At 47.0% G+C, this 16,607-nt stretch overlaps 1 protein-coding gene across 1 annotated transcript in view; it reads left to right on the top strand.

The window, feature by feature from the left end:
• The first annotated feature begins 780 nt into the window (after positions 1–780).
• The window catches only part of CLIC6 (chloride intracellular channel 6), a 42,979-nt gene continuing 27,152 nt past the window's right edge, over positions 781–16,607 (top strand). Inside the window, exon 1 of the mRNA XM_060009804.1 lies at positions 781–2,103. Within this exon, the coding sequence (XP_059865787.1) occupies positions 781–2,103 (1,323 nt within the window). The remainder of the gene's footprint in view (positions 2,104–16,607) is intronic.

Raw genomic sequence — 16,607 nt, 5'->3', positions numbered from 1 at the left:
AGGGCCCTGGAGAAATTGGAAGGAGGCCGTGTGGCCTCCCCTTCTTTCTTTCAGGATTTACCCCTCTTGCTCTAGGACACTGAGGCACTACAGGGGCATCTGCAGTTGCACAGTTGCTGAGCTTAACGCCTGACCCTGGGAAGGTGGGAATTAGGTGTTTGGGTGTCGTGTGTGTTTGGGGGTGATTTTAATGGCTCTGGAACTTGAAGCCGTTCCAGAAAACACCGAAGCGGTCAGTAGAATCAGGATCTTTTCACTGAAACCCACAAAGGTCACAAGAAAGACTGTCATTGGCCAGGCTCTCAGGCCACTCAAATAGGCAGAGAAGAGGGGATGCAAACCCCGCCCAAGTCCCAGTGGGGATGGAGTTGGCACCGGGGACTTCTGGTCAACCCCTGGACAGAGGGCCAGGCATTTCAAAGGGTGCAGCAGCTAAGCACCCTCCCCAGCAGCGCACTGCACCTCCGCGAGCGCGTTTCCAGGGAACCAAGGTCGGAATTAGGGTCCAGGTGGGAATCAGGCGCGCAACCAGCGAGAAGCACGAGCGGAGGAGGAATAGCCCAGAGAGCTTAAGCCCGGGAGAAGGGGCGCAGCGTTTTGGAGCGGGAGGATTTCGCCCCGCGCGCCCAGCGTACCGCCCAGGCGCCTCCAGAGTCCCGGGCAGGGGGTCCTCTCGCAGCTGGCGCAGCGGCCCCTGGCACCGCGCCCTTCGCCCAGCGCCACCTGGCTCCTCAGCAGCGTCCAGGAAGGGTCTCTGGTCAAAGACAGGGATCTGCGGCTATGACCGAGGTCGCGGAGCCGGACGGGGGCTCCCCGGGTCCCCAGAGCCAGCCCGAGGGCTCGGCGCTTCAGGCGGAGAGACGGGGCGAGCCGGGGGCTTCCGGCCCTGAGGCGCAGAGGCAGGAGGCGAGAGAGGGCGCCGCCGAGGCGCCGAGGGGCGGGGGGCCGGGCGCAGCCGCGACGGCCGAGGTGACGGAAGGAGAAGGGCCGGGGCCGGACGGAGGGCGCGCGGGCGAGGTGGCGCCGGACGCAGGCGGTGGCCCGGGGGCTGAGACGCGGGGCGCGAGCGGAGAGCAGGGCGAGGCCGAGTCGGAGGAGGGCTCCCGGGAGGGAGAGGAGCGGGCGAGCGGCGCGGAGCTGGCGGAGGAGGCGAGCCCGGGGTGCGGTGCGCAGGGCGAGGCCCCGGGGGAGGCTCAGGTGGAGCCTGGGGATCCCGCGGCCCCCGGGGCGAAGGAAGAGGCGGAGAGCGGGCCGGAGGAGCCGGGAGGCAGAGCGCCTGGGCCGGCGGGGGCCCGCATGGACGCTGACGGGCTGACGGGGGACAGCACGGCCGCCGAGGCGCCGGCGGGGGACAGCACGGTCACCGAGGGGCCGGCGGGGGACAGCACGGTCACCGAGGGGCCGGCGGGGGACAGCACGGTCGCCGAGGGGCCGGCGGGGGACAGCATGGTCCCCGAAGGACCGGCGGGGCTCCGCGTGGACGCTGAGGGGCCGACGGGGGTCAGCACGGTCGCCGAGGGGCCGGCGGGGGTCAGCACGGATGTCGGGGGGCCGGCGGGAGAGGCGCACAGGGCCCAGGGTGAGCCCCGGGATGGAGGGGACAGCAGCCCGCAGACCCAGGCCGAGGCGACTGAGGCCGCAGCGTCGGAGAGCGCGGAGTGCAGCCCTGGGGAGCTTGCGGGGGAGCCTCCGGGTGCAGCGGCGGGGGCCGCGGAAGAGACAGGGGGCCGGGAGGGAGAGGAGTCACAGGAAGCGGCCCCCGGGGGCGCGAGGGCAGATGCTGGCGAGGACGAGGACCAGGGTGCGCCCCTGGGGCAGAGAGAGGAGGCAGAGGAGGAGAGGCGAGAGCGGGGTCCAGAGGAGCCAGGCGAGGAGGCCACAGCCGGGGGCGCGGACGAGCCCCTCGACGGCAGCGCGGATGTGGAGGTGGCCCAGCCGACGGAGGCCCGGGAACCCGAGGCCGAGCTGAGCAACCACCTGGCGGAGGGGGGCAGCACCGAGCGCGGCGACGAGACCGCGCCGGTGAACGGTGGCCAGGAGGACGGCGAGGTGTCCGAGGAGGGGGCCCCGGGACAGGAGCACGACATCACCCTCTTCGTGAAGGTAAATCTGGCTTCTTGCAACTCCCAGGACGTCCCCTCCCATCCTTAGTCTTGGTCTGTTGAGATCTGATCCCAGAGGGACGCGCAGGGATGAAGCTCTTGGAGCCCTGATGGTCACCGAGCACTTCTATCCGCGGGGTGGCGGTGGGGGGTGCGGGTGGGGGGAGAGGCGGGACAGCTTGGGTTTCAGGGAGAAGAGGTAAAGGAGCGTTACAAAGAAGAACTGAGGGTTTGGAATCAAAAAGTTTGGGGTGAGAGTGGTGGGAAATGGGGATGCGGGTCCAGCGTCCCCCTGTCCTTTGTACTGAAAATCCTAACTAGCCCTTCTAGTCAGGAGGTTATTAAAGAATTCACTTTAAAAAACAAAAACAAAACCCCACCCAGCCCTGCTGATGTTCAAAGCAATTTCTGCCAAAGGAAACGTTAATACCTAAAGTGAATAAATGCAAACAGGTAGGTTGTCATGTGAGAAGTATCTCTGGACTCAAACCTCAGAGACCCAGAGCGGGCCCAAATTTTCAGCTCCAAAAAGGTCTTCCATTTCTGTAGAATTGATAAGGTATGTTTGGGAGGAAAGTGGAAGTTTATTTAAATACTGTAATATTTATTGAACATTTAACATTTACTTTGGAAGAATGCAAGATGCTGACGACTTGAACATCGTCTGCCTTTATGTCCTAGTTTCAGCCTTACTTCAAAGATTCAAAGAGGACAAGGATTCTGTAGAGACACAAGTGAGGAAGTTTTAGGTTTAAATAGACATTCTTACAAGACATCACAAATGAGGAACTAGGTTCCGGGGGCAGCTCACAGGAGGATCTTTGTTGAAAAAGCCCTTCCCAAAGACCTTTGGCCAGATGGGGAAAACAGCAGATAATAAGGTCAAGAATGTGCATTGTATGTTGAATCATAATCCTTCCAAAATACTTTCAGGCTTATAGAGGCCGGTTATGACCTAAACCTCCTTGGGAGAAATATAAGCAAATTTTAATAAGCCAAAAAAAAAAAAAAACCAGTTCCCAAAGTGATTAAGATCAGAATTTCAGGAATTCTTTGGGTGGCAAGAGAGTTTGGGAAGAACAGCCTTGCGTTTCTTCACTGTGCTGTTCTGAGCAAATTTTAAGATGCTGAGACATTTTACGATTATGTATTGGGACATAACCTGAGGGTACAATCCCTAGGAGGGTCACTGGGAGCCAGAAGACTTCAGGGAAGTTAGGGGAGGGGGAAATCCGAGCACAGTGTTGCTGTGTGTGCCCCAAATCTGCTCCTTGGTTTAAGAAATTTCCCCTTGTTCTGGTCGCCTGACTACATAATTCCAGCCTCTTGTTACAGCTTGGAAACACAGCTTCCTAATAGTCTTTCTGCTTCCATCCTCGGCTCCCTCGAATCTAGTCCCTTTGTCATAGCCAGTGAGCTAAGAAAGAAAAGATCTGATCATTTTGTTTCCTAGTATAATCTTCAGTTGTTTATTACAGACTTTCAGATAAATCCACACTCCTTAGCCAGGTCACAAGGCTATCGCGATGTGATTCCTGTCTAGTTGGCACTGCCTGAGTATCCCTCCCATCCAGCTTTGCTACCCATGGTACCGCTATGCCAGCTTTGTTAGACTACTTACTGGTCCTAGAGGGAACCACATTCTTTTCTGCCTGGAAATTTTGCATGTGCTGTACCTGAATCGAGTTTCCTTCCCTTCACCCCTCCCGGTCTTCCCTGCCTGGCTCTCTGCTATGTGTCCAAGACTCAGCATGGCCATCATCTCCTCTGGGGAGACTTTTCTAACCCCAATTTGGGTTGGGTATCCCTCTGTCTAAGCTCCACTCACACATGGCACTACCTTCTGCGTGCTGTCTCCAACGTGGAACACAGGTCTGGAACGTGAAGGTGTGTGTGAACGGGTGGCTGCCTGTGTGAGATAGTAGACTGTAGTGATCAACAGCACAGAGTTTAGAGCCAGTGGGTCTGGGACCAAATCCTGGCTCTGCTCCTTTCTTGCTGTGTGACCTTGGGCAAGTTACTTGATCTTTCTGTGCCTTTGTTGCTTATGGATAAAACAGGAACAATCATAGTTCTTACTCCATGAGTTTGTGGGGCATTCAAAATTAGGATTGTATAAAACACTCAGAACAGTACCTGACTTGAAATAAGCCTGCTATAAATGTGACTTCTTATTGTTACATCTGCTCAGCTCTGATAAACTTTCATTGATTTTGCACAGGAATAATCCCTTTCCCATTCCATCCCTGCCATTTTATTTATATATTTATTTCTGGCAAATATCTCTAGTTTCCTAATTACCTCCATTTTCTGGGGAAAAGAATATTATGAAAGGTAAAAACAAGTTGTTTTCTCAGACTCTGCTCAGTAGTTTGTGAAGGCAGAGGCAAGGGGGCATGTCGTGGACTGCTTAACCAGAATGTTCGATGATTGGCTTGGTGCTCAGTTGTTGTTTTCCTTTCTTTAAGGAAACAAATGGATCTCCAAACAGTGAAATTGGTTTTCAAGCAACTACTGCTTGATACAGCTTCTGAGGGTCACCTAGGATGTGCCCCGTAGGATTGTTAAGGCATAACTCACTTTCTTCTTCTTCTTTTTTTTGCTTTTTGGCCGTGCCACACTGCATGCGGGATCTTAGTTCCCTGACCGGGGATCGAACCCGTGCCCCCTGCATTGGAAGCATGGGGTCTTAACCACTGGACCACCAGGGAAGTCCTTACTTTCTTCTTATCCTTCTAATCATTCCCTTGAAAAACAAAAGATCCCAAATCAAGCAAAAACCCTTTAGACTATTTTAGCTCTTCAGTTTGTAATACTCGATTTAAAATCCTTAAATTAGTTCAGAATAGGATTTCTTTGCCAGATTTAACCTTCTCTAGGTTCCTTCTTTGGGTTCCACTTTATCTGGACGCTGTATTCCATAATGGACGTCTGACCTCCTGGGTTCTGTAAACATGTCAGGCAAGTGTGTCTTGGTGGGTTTTTGATTCCATGATTGATGTGTAAAACTGTTCTTTAAGGAGAGAACATTCTCCTAGGCTTCATATGACAGCCTACTAAACACAATTTTTAAAATTAACTAGCCCTCATTCTATTTGGGAACTTTTAACTTTTACATTTCTTCCTCTTTAAAAAAATAAATGTATTGGTTACAAGTAAATGTATTGATTACCAGAAAGTAATGACATACGACCCAGTAAAATGTAATAATAAAATCTGCTTCTAATTTTAGCCACCTGGTGGTTTATGTTCCCCATCTTTGTGAGAACTGTCATTTTATTAGTCATTTTGTTTTATTCTATACGTATGCAAGAATGTCTTCTTGGATGCAAAAGAGCCAGGAATGTATAGAACAGGCCACAGGAAAGCCTCCTTGAATTACTGTATGGTAAATGAATTGCTGACTATGCTAATTTTTAGTTCTGTTTTCTCAAAGAAGTGTTCATTATTTACCATCTAATTATACGGCAACCCTGCAATATATTTAGTAAGAAAGATTCTTTTCTTCTTTGTTCGTGAAAAGGAAGGAGGACAACATAATAACACACCAACATAGTAACAACAAACGACAAACAAAATACTAACACCATAGCGTAAGGTTAGGACTTCAGCAGCTGTGGCGGTTTAGTCGCCAAGGAAGTCTCACTTACAGGTTCGGTTCATCTAATACTTTGAGGCAGTGTCTAGGGATGGGATAGTCTGAGGTATGGATTTTCTGGCAAATTCACATGACTTAAAAAATCTTAATGTGACCCGTGAATAATCCTGGGTCAGAGTCTAAGAATTTCTTAAATTACGTTTCGGAGGTCATTCATATAAACCACTAATACACAGCTAACGCTGAGCTTGAAGACTTGCATTTGCCATCACGTTTGGGTTCTCCAGGGAGGTGAAACTGAGGACGGAACAAAGTAGAACTTGAGAAAGACATGGCCTTTGAGGATAACCAGCAAGGACCTACTACTGTACAGCACAGGGAACTCGGCTCAGTGTTATGTGGCAGCCTGGACGGGAAGGGAGTCTGGGGGAGAATTGCTACATGTGTATGTATGGCTGAGTCGCTTTGCTGTGCACCTGAAACTATCACAGCGTTGTTAATCGACTATACTCTAATATAAAATAAAAAGTTAAAAAAAAAAGACAAGGCTTTGAATGAGCATTGTCACCTGGAGATACCTCCCCTCCCCAAATAAATAAGTAACTAAATCAAGCCTCCCAAGCATTGTCATATCACACGGGGGGATGGGAGCGGGGCGGGGGTCTGTGGGGACCAACATCTGAGGCACTCCTGGTGGGTCAGAAGGCTGCAGCTGTCTGTGCATCTTCAGCCAGGTGTGAGCAGGCTGAGACCTGCCCTGTGGGGTTTGGTCTCTGAAGAGCTTGAAAGGGAGATGTTATTTTCATAACTAAGTATGAATTGTGTGTTTAGAAGGGAAATGAGCAAAAATGCACTTCAGGGACTTTAATGTTTCCCCCCAAATGACATTTTTTTGTCATTTGTTTTCTGAGTGTCAACACCACTTACTTACAAATGACGTCTATGAAATCATACAAGGTTAGTTGGGGTGGAAACCAAGGTGGAACATCATGCTTTGCTAACTTCTTATGCACACGTGTGTGCACAGTGCATGCGCATGAGATCCACAGGGTGTCCTTACTGCCTGGCACGGTGGTGGGCTCGTGGGAGGTCCTCAGTCAGTGAGTTTTGGTAATTGGTAGGTAAATAACCAGATGGATGGATGATTGGCTCAAGGTGACTTGGCTAGTGAGAAGCTGGACTCAAGCCCCGTTCCCCACTGCCCCAGTCTAGTGTCCCTTGTGGAAGAGCCAGAGACACTCTTCTCCCTGAAGATGTCATAGTCTGGCACAGGGTCTGGTACATAATGGGCACCCTGGTAATGCTGGTAGGAAGAGAAGATGGGATCAAGGATGAGTAGGACGCTATGAGAGTATATATAGGACGACCTGCACATACAGTGGTGGTCACTAAAGAGTTATTGATTCAGTTGTATTTGGGGAGACACAGAGAGTAGGACCCTTTGATAATCCCTAGCACAAATTCTTCAAGATTTTCTAAAATAGGCTGGCTTTGCGCTAGCCATTTTCTGAGCTCCTTTGATATTCAGCAAAGAAAAGTTTTCTCTGAGAGTTGGGGAGGTGGATGCTTAAATCTCCTAAGCTTCTCCTTTTCCATCATTGATTTTCTCTGCTCTTTTTCTGACAGAGTGATGATTTGTTAACTGGGGTCTGTATCTGGGCAAAGTTGAGGGAGATATCTTCTAAAATATTTCAACTTCTATTTTACTATTTTCTTCTACTTTATTTCAAAAGTTGAGTAAATTAAATTTTTTAAAAATTGAAATAAAATAGAGGTTAAAGATATTTATGCACAGTTTGGTCATTCATGTAATCCATGAGATTCTTTTGTAAAATGTACTTTTTTAAAAGAAAAAACAATATATTAGGATAAGAAAAACTTATAAAACAATACAATGTGATGAAAAATAAATCTTCGTCCATGCCTGAGGCCCAGCCTCTCAGTTTTCTCCCTAGAGATATTCTGTGCATATTCAAACATATATGTAAGTATCCTCACTGTTTTAGTTACTTACTGCTGTGTAACAAATTACTCTGAGACTTAGCATCTTAAAACAATAAACGTTTATTATTCACAGTTTCTCTGCATCAGGAATTTGGGAGCAGCTTAGTTGGGTAGTTCTGGCTCCTGAAGTTGTAGCCAAGATGTTTGCAGGGCTGCGGTGTCATCTGAAGGATTGATTGTGGTTGGATCCACTTCCACAGTTGTTGACTCACATGGCTGTTGGCAATAGGTTCAATTGCTTGTCACTTGGACCCTCCCCATAGGGCTGCTTTAGTGTCCTCAAACATGACATCTGGCTTTCCCCAGAGCAGGGGGATCCAAGAGAGAAGAATGCCTTTTATGACCTTGTCTCAGAAGTCACACAGTCATTTCTGTTTTATTCTCTTAACTAGGTCCAGCCTTCAGGGAGATTGGAATTCCATCCCACCTTTTAAAGAGAAAGTCAAAGAATTTGTGGACATATTAAAAAAAAACACCACACCTACTTTTTTCTTTTTCATAAAAGTAGTACACTGGAAATACATTCGGTTATATCTTACATTCTTTACTTAACATCATATCTTAGAAATCATTCCCTATCAGTGCCTGTAGCTCTCTCACATTCTTGTTAAAAATTTTGCATTTTTCTAGTAATGGGTGTATTCTACAATCAGTTTCCCACTTCTTACATTGTATGAATTCCTGTTCAAAACAAAGCTTAACATGTATAGATAGCAGCGTCTTTTCATACCCCACCCTGCTCCATCTGAAAATGGAAGGTATATCACTTTGATCTTGGCTTGCCGTCTTCCGAAACGGATTCGTGATCAGTAGTCATCTGCGATAAAGTGATATCAGTATTGTTTCCAAGGTTGTGTCTCCTAGCCAGATGTTCTTTTTGGATTCCATGCGTTGAAAGAATTGACCAAAATGTGTACAGATTGATCACAAATCCTATCTGTAGAGGACCAGTGAATTGTGGAAGCCTACCCATAGCTTATGTTTGATGAGAGGGAGGATGGAAATATACAAATATCAAAGATTGTTTGGAAAGATAATTTTGAAGCTTCTGGAAGGGTAGCTTTATGGAGAAACACAGACCATGTTGATATATATTTATTCAATCTGTGAAGGAAAGTCTGATTTTATATATGCGTGCAAGATCATCAGATTAAAAAAATTCTCCATTTTTACCCGTTTTATGGACTCTACCCCAACTTACTCTCTCTCTTTCCTTCTTCACTTGGTCATCCATCTGAAAGTTGAGTCTTGATATGGGGCAAAGAAAAGCTGCTTCTCAGTCTTTCAAACTACCAAGTGGTATTTTGGACCCAAGTAGGCTATTGAAAGGGAATGTTTATTGAGTACCCACCACGTACCAGACACTCTGCATGGGGCTGGGGGTACTACAGTGACAAACAGTGATGAACACAGCTCCTGCTTTTCTGCAGCCTCAGCCTTAGAGAGTGATCTGGAAGGAGATAATTACGATGCTGTGTGAGGGAGGAGAACGTGGCGTGGGGGAGGGGTTGGTGGGACAGGTGGGCAGAGCGGGACGGCAGCCCGGGTGCTGACGGACAGAAAGGAGAGATTTGGCCTCTAGATCTCTGACCGCAAGGGCTCTGCCCTTCTTCTGTACTCCCCTCTATCTGGAAGGTTGTGCTGTGTACAGTGCACGGATCAATGAATGATGGCAGTGAACAAACGTGGCTACTATATCAGGTGGACTGAATTGTGTGGTCAGCTGTGATTTTTATTTTTGATTTACAATGTTGTGTTAGTTTCTGGTGTACAGCAAAGTGATTCCGTTATACATTCTCACACACACACACACACACACACACACACACACACACAGTTTTGCATTCTTTTCCAGTGTGGTTTAGTACCGGATATTGAATATAGCTCCCTGTGCTATAGAGTACGTCCTTGGTCCTTGTCGTTTATCTATTTTATATGTAGTAGCTTGTATCTGTTAATCCCAAACACCTAATTTGTCCCTCCTCCCTGCTTTCCCCTTTGTTAACCATAAGTTCATTTTCTATGCCTGTGAGGGCGTGGTCAGCTTTTAATGGTACATTTTGCAGAATGTAAATTTTATGATTTCGTAGATTCTTTCCATCTAAGCCAGCAATGCCTCAACTGTCAGATTGCATTTACAGACGTTGGCTTTTGTCTGAGCACGGTAACTGACCAACTATTAAAGTACTAGGCCTGTTAAAAATCATTTTTACCTTTCTAATTCCATGGCAGGAGACTATGGTAAGGAATACAGTTGACGACCAAAATGGGGGAGTGATGCAGGTCACTCAGCGGTGTTCAGCTGGTGAATGGGCTGGTCCCAGGGGTTCAAGACAGCTTCACACACTTGTCTGGTGTCTTGGCAGGTTGGCTGGAAGGCTGTGCACCTGGGATGGTCAACTGGAGTGCCTACAGGCAGCCCCTCCAGTATGCTGGCCTCAGGGAGGGTCAGTGGACAAGACAGAAGCTACATGGCCTTTCCCACCATATTCTAGTGGTTACCAAGTAGTCACAGAAGTCAGGCCACGTTCAGAGGGAGGAGAATCAGACCACTTCCCAATGTGAGGAGAGTCAGAGGATCTGTAGCCTTCTTTAACCCACCACACTATCTGATTTCAGGGTATGCCGAAATGCTCACATCATTTATTTAGATCCAGGTCTTTGCTAACTTGAACTGGTTTAAGAACATTTTAGCAGTGCGTAAAGCACTGGAGTTATTATTATTTTTTATATTCAGTGATGAGCAGAGCAGTGTAGCTGTAGTACTTACCACAACAAATCTCAATTCCATAACTATAATGCACAAGAAAAGAGGGTCTTGAGCCCCGATCTGGGCCACTCCATATGCCCCTTTTACAGTCATTTCTTTGTCATATCTAAGAGACAGCCACTTATTCTTATTGATACAAAGGAGAAGCAGTACGTGCTGGTTAAGTAGCTACTAGTCTCAGTGCCCCCTTTTTGTTTCGAGTGTGCAAGTTTAGAGCTGTTCTGGAGAAGCAAGAGATTGGGTTCCCTTTTAAACCGGTGAGATTCTGCCTTCCGGCCAGTGAGACTCTTTGCTGGGGAGGGTGGCCAGTAGGAAGCCCCTCATTATGCACACCTATCCATCCCCCTCCGGTGCCGCTGGCCCACCTCCAGCCACAGTGGGCTGTGGGGATGAGGATCATCAGGGGGGCACCTGTTCTCTTCCCTGGCTGGGGGCACACGAGGGGTTCCGATGGGGCCCTTAGGACAGTGGGCACAAGCATGACCAAGACGTGCAGCACATCTCAGCTGTCATGTGCTATGAAGGTCACCCAGCATAAAGGTGTTATTGGAGATCCGGAGACATAAGGCTTTCTTCCTAAATGGGGATGATTAACACTTTTTTTTTGGTGCCTTTGGTGTCAGGGCGTTGGACACGGTGAGTTCAAAGAATCTTGGAAAGATTTAATCTCTCCCCAACTTTGTTCCTTTTGCTTGAACTCCATCCAGGCTGGATGCCTTCAACTCTCTTCCCATAAATGGTCAGACGAGATGAAGTGTGGGTTGCACTCAATGGCTCTTTTGGTGTCATTTAACTCTCTGAACAGAGAAATCCATGCTTAAGAAAACTCAGAGGTATTGACACATCAGATATGGAGGGAGACTTTTTTTGTTAATGCCATTTTAACAAATATATTATGATTATTCGCATCGTGGACAGCAGCAATAAAGGAAGATTACTCTGTTACTCTCCAGCTAGTGAGATGTGCTCTAGTAAGTACTGCAGATACAGTGCTCTGCTCATCACTGGGTAATACAAAACAACACCATTGCTTTTAAGCACTGCTAAAAAAATTTTAAACCAGTTCAAGTTAGTCAAGACCTGGATCTATAAGTAAATGATGTGAGCATTTCAGCACACCCTGAAATCGGATAGTGTGGTGGATTAAAGAAGGCTACAGATCCCTTGACCCTCCTGCCATTGGGAAGTGGGGTCTGATTCTCCTCCCTCTGAACGTGGCCTGACCTCTGTGACCACTTGGTAACCAGTAGCGTATGGTGGGAGTGATGCTGTGTGGTTTTTATTACAAAAGGCCGTGTGGCTTCTGCCTTGTTCAGTGAGGCCCCTGAGGCCAGCATACTGGAGGGGCTGCCTGTAGGCGCTCCAGTTGACCATCCCAGCCGCACAGCCTTCCAGCCAACCTGCCAAGGCACCGGACAAGTGTGTGAAGCTGTCTTGAACCCCTGGGACCAGCCCATTCACCAGCTGAACACCGCTGAGTGACCTTGTCAACGTCACATGGAATAGAAGGATCATTTAGGCAAGCCTTACCCTATCCAAATTCCTAACTCACAAATCATGATCTATAATAAAGCACACAACTTAAGCTGCTAAATGTGGAGCGATTTATTACCGGGCCAAAGGTAACTGGGACATGTGACTTATGACACTTCTAAGCCGGTGAAATCTGAGTGGGCGGAAAGATGGCCAAGGTGAGAGGTGCAGAGCGGGTTAAAGGAGTTCCAAGCGGGGTGGGGGGCAGTGCAGGTAAAAGGAGGGCTCCGTGTGGCCAGTTCTTCTGTTTGGTGCATGCGTTTTCCCCTTTGGAGTCACTCTAGGAAATGGAATACGCTCAGTCATTCAAGAACGTAAACCGCCAGGGTATAGAGAAACAGGCTGCGTTATTAAGCTGGTCTTCCAGAACAAGGTGTTCCTTTGTTGTAATAATTCCTTGTGAGAATTTTACAAGGAAATAAGCTTTTCATCTCTGTGTAAAAGCTTCAGTTGGTATCAGGCCATATGATTAAATAAGGATTAAAAACAGGCCCAGAGTTTTTAAAGCAGAATTCATATAGGAGGATAAAAAGTAGCAAGTTTCATTTTGTTCGTCCGTGTGCTTCTTATGAGTTGATTCCACCCACTGTGACAATGAACACCGACATAACTAAGCCTGTGGCCAGAATTGAAAGCTAAGAGCCATTGGGTTCAGTGATTAAGTTTGTGGGTCAAGGGTGGTCACCCACCTAATCCACCTCATAAGACATTGTTACGGCAGTCGAAAAGAATAAATACTATACATTCTTGGGAATGAATTTAGGTTTCATAGCCTTTTTGAAAAGCTCAGATCTGTTTCAAAGTTTTAAGATCTAAAATATATATTAGGATCTAGGCGTAATGAGGAATGAAATCGTCCCTGAGTTCTAAGGTTATGGAGGAGTGAGAAGCATTTTTCAAGACAGAGCATAATCCCCTTTGTGGCCTGGACCGAGGACTCTAATAGACACATTTTACTGATAAAGTGCAGCAAAGCTTTCCCCTCCTTGGGTGTGCAAAGTCAGTCTAGAAAATGATATCAACTGTGTAGTCATTTATTTCTTTAAGAAGAAAAACACTCAATACTCGCTGCACTTATGATACATTTCTCCTTTATAGGCTTACAAGAAGTGTGATGCGTAATGTTCGTGTCATGGGATGAGCTAGTATGATAACAATAAACGATACCAACAAAGGTATGAAAATGAGGGCCACGATTCTTATCTGCAAGGAGCCTTGTTTCTGGTGCTGGGTTTTATTGGTTGTTGCTGTCCTCGCTGGCTCCACCAGAGGGCAGAAGAGGAACCAGAAGGGGCGCAAGTCCAGGGAGCCAACTGGGCAGTTTCCTCTCCAGTTAGCGTTCCCTCTGCCTTGCAGAAAAGTTAAAGAAACCGAGAAGACCTTCAGATGGTCTGTGCTACACAGTAGTCATGGTGATGGTACAGCTGGAACCGCTGGCCTTTTACCTGCAAGCAGCCTCCTACAGCCCTTCCTGTTGACCGTGGCAGAATCATGGGTGGTGATATGGGAGCCCAGCTGCGTGGTCCAGCTTTCTGTTCACCTGCCCATGGACCCTCATCCCTCCTAACTGCAGAGTGTTCTGCTCTCTGGAACCACCCCACATGGCTCCTTCCTGCCCTAACCAAGAGGTGGGGATAAGACCAGTGGGGACTGTGCTGGCACAGACTATAGAGGAAGAAGGGAGATGATGATGCTGTGCTGAGAAAAGCCTGGGCAGAGGGTGCCGGAGGAGAGGTTATCGGACCTCAGTAAGTGGTGTGTCTCATGAATGTGGGTGTCCTTCAGTCTCTAAGGGAGACTCGCAAGTAGGAATTCCAGAATTTGAGCTAGCATATCAAATTCCGATGACTGCCATGTCACAATCTCCCCAAAGAAAGAAGCTTTCCTGCATTCCTTGCCCCTAAGAGAAATTGTGAAATTAGTTAAGAATTTAGTACTTTAAGGGACTCTATCACTTTTCTATTGGTTTCTCCTCATGTCATCTCTGTCACCCACTTAAAGGGTTTATATACCCTTTAGAACACTTTGTCTTTCATTGGACACTCCTCCCCCAATTTTGTAGTTTATTGGGCATTTCTACAAAAGTTATTCCTTTAGTTCTTGGCAAAGAAAATAATCTTCTCTTGTATCATTGTTTCCGTGGGAAAATCAGTGAATATATCAGTTCAACTCCATCATCTTTCCCAGGGCCACTTATTATGCACGTCTTTCCACCAAAAGGTAGCAGCGGGTGATATCTCAGTAACAGAATTATGTTTTAATCTGCAGTCCAGATTTTCAGAACTATACCTTATTCTGGCAAATTAGGTGAATTGGCTTTTCAAGGTTTGTAGAGTATGACTTATTAAGTTCTTACTTGCTGCACCAATAACGTCAGAATAAAAATGGAAAGAGTTAAAAATCCCCTGAAGTTATTAAACCGATTCACAGAGAATAGTAATGTGAAGTGAGTTTACAGCTTTAAACTGTATCCACTGTAGGTGGGATTTCGGAATGTTCTCAACACAACGGGTTCCCCAAACTGGGTCAGGAATAGAGTAAAGCACGGGAATTCTGGAAGCTGACTCTTCTCTCGGGGGTGGGGTCTCTCCTTCTGCCACATTGTCGCCGTCCTGTCCACCTTGAGGATGTGTTGACACATCAGACACTGAGTATTTCTGTTCACAGTGCGGTGGAGTGCTGACCGTCAATGTCAGCGGGGCGGGGTCATGGATTGAGGGGGTCATGGGTTGATTGATTGACTCATGGATTCATGGATTCAACAAACATTCTCAAGCATTCTTAAACATCCCAAATTCCATAAAAGGAAATCTTTTCTTTTATTATTTTTGCACAATTTTGTCTTTCAGAACGAGGTTTTGTTTCCTGGTTTGGGGCACCCAGTGTTTTGTGCCATGTTTACCCTCGTGCCAAACGAGATAGTGCCAAACCAAGCCCCCTCAGCTGCCTCTTCTCCTGGTATTGTTGGAAGGTCTCTGTGACCAGGGTCTTGCAGACCATTATCAGTTAGTGTGGATTTGAACACAGATGGGGTGCAGGGAACCAGAGCAGGTCTGGTTTACATGGTGCCCGTGGATGGACTGGACAAGCATGGCATGTAGCCCCTTAGGATACCTAAGACCTAATAAGTCCTATCCCTGGCCCAGTGAATCTCCTTGACTCTCTCATTTTCATATCTGTGTGGATGCCTTTATTTTGATGACAGATAAATGAGAACCCTCACAAAATCTTCACATTCTATTTTCTTCCTGAAATACAGAGCACGTCTTTTCCTATTTAGTTAATTACCTACAGGCACCCTAGTGTACAGTATTTTCAAGTTATTCTACATAAAAAGTAATATTTTGTTGTTTCATCTCTGAATCCCAGTTTTCCAAGCCTTACAAAACTGAAATAAGACACTCCCGTAAGAAACTGGCCTTGCCCAGATTGGATTTAGGATAATAAATGAACATCTTGAGAAATCCCCAGCCTCTTCTCCTGTGGTGTCGGTGTGTCCTTCTCCACAGGCAGATGAAGGGATCCATTGCCCTGGAACTGGATGGCTGGGGCCACAGTAAGATTTGCAACAAATTAGGGACACCAGTTCCTAGCCACTTAGCGTAAATGTCGTTTTTGAAAACAGGAGCCCTTGAACTGTTTGCTCATTGGCCGGTTTGTGAACCACTGCGAAGCTGGCCCCAGGGTCACTGTTTTTTTTGACCTAATAGGTCAGGGTTAGGGAATCTTGAAACAGGATAGCACTCCCTCTTTTTTCTTCCTCAGGGGTGAGGGTGGGGAGAGAGTTCACCAAAAAAAGATTGTGGCACAGAAAAGACTTCTGTATAATAAAGCCAGGGCATTAGCCTTGGCCTTGGTCAGCCAGTTAGGTGTTTCTCCGAATTTGGAACTTGGCTGGTCCCTTTTGGTCTGAGACCACAGACCTTCCCTGTTGCGTGGGTCAAGCCAGGCCAGAGAATATAGTCATATAACTAACAGTGGGAAAGGGGGGAAGGTAAAGCTTCCAGATAATTCTGTAACGTCTGAAGTCTTCTAAAATCTCTCCGTTCAAATTGCTAACATCAAGGTTAACATCAAGGTTGGCACCTTGTAGTACCACTACAAGGTGGTACTGTGTGCCTCTGCTCACTGACAAAGAACTTTCAAGTTCAGCAAGTTAATTATCCATGACCTAGGAACCCCTGACCTTGTAAGAATTCTCAGATTACAAGGAAATACAAAATGAAATCTAATTGTTAAAATGGGAGTAGTTACCCTGTTGAGCACAGTTCCAGGACAATTTTGTGATTTTCCTAAACTCCATATGTTTTTTTTGGGGGGGGGGGGCGGTTCTGACTCTGACTTTCCTGCTTTTGAAGCATAAAGCCACCTTTTCCTATTTTATACACAATGTGATTTTATGTACTCCTGGTTGATTCTTTTGTCTCTTTTCACTGATACAAGATGACAGGCTGGTTTGAACCTAAACTTGTGAAACCTGAGGTTTCTGGTTAGTAATGCAGGCTTACCTTCAACTCAGTGGTCAGGAGAAAAGGGAGCAGCGGGGAAAATTAGCAAGTTGATGTAGCTTAGGTTTCTTAAACATGAAGATGTAGGTCTG

The sequence above is a fragment of the Delphinus delphis genome, chromosome 4 (assembly GCF_949987515.2).
Source record: "Delphinus delphis chromosome 4, mDelDel1.2, whole genome shotgun sequence".
Taxonomy (NCBI): domain Eukaryota; kingdom Metazoa; phylum Chordata; class Mammalia; order Artiodactyla; family Delphinidae; genus Delphinus; species Delphinus delphis.
This window is presented reverse-complemented; position numbering and strand designations above follow the sequence as displayed.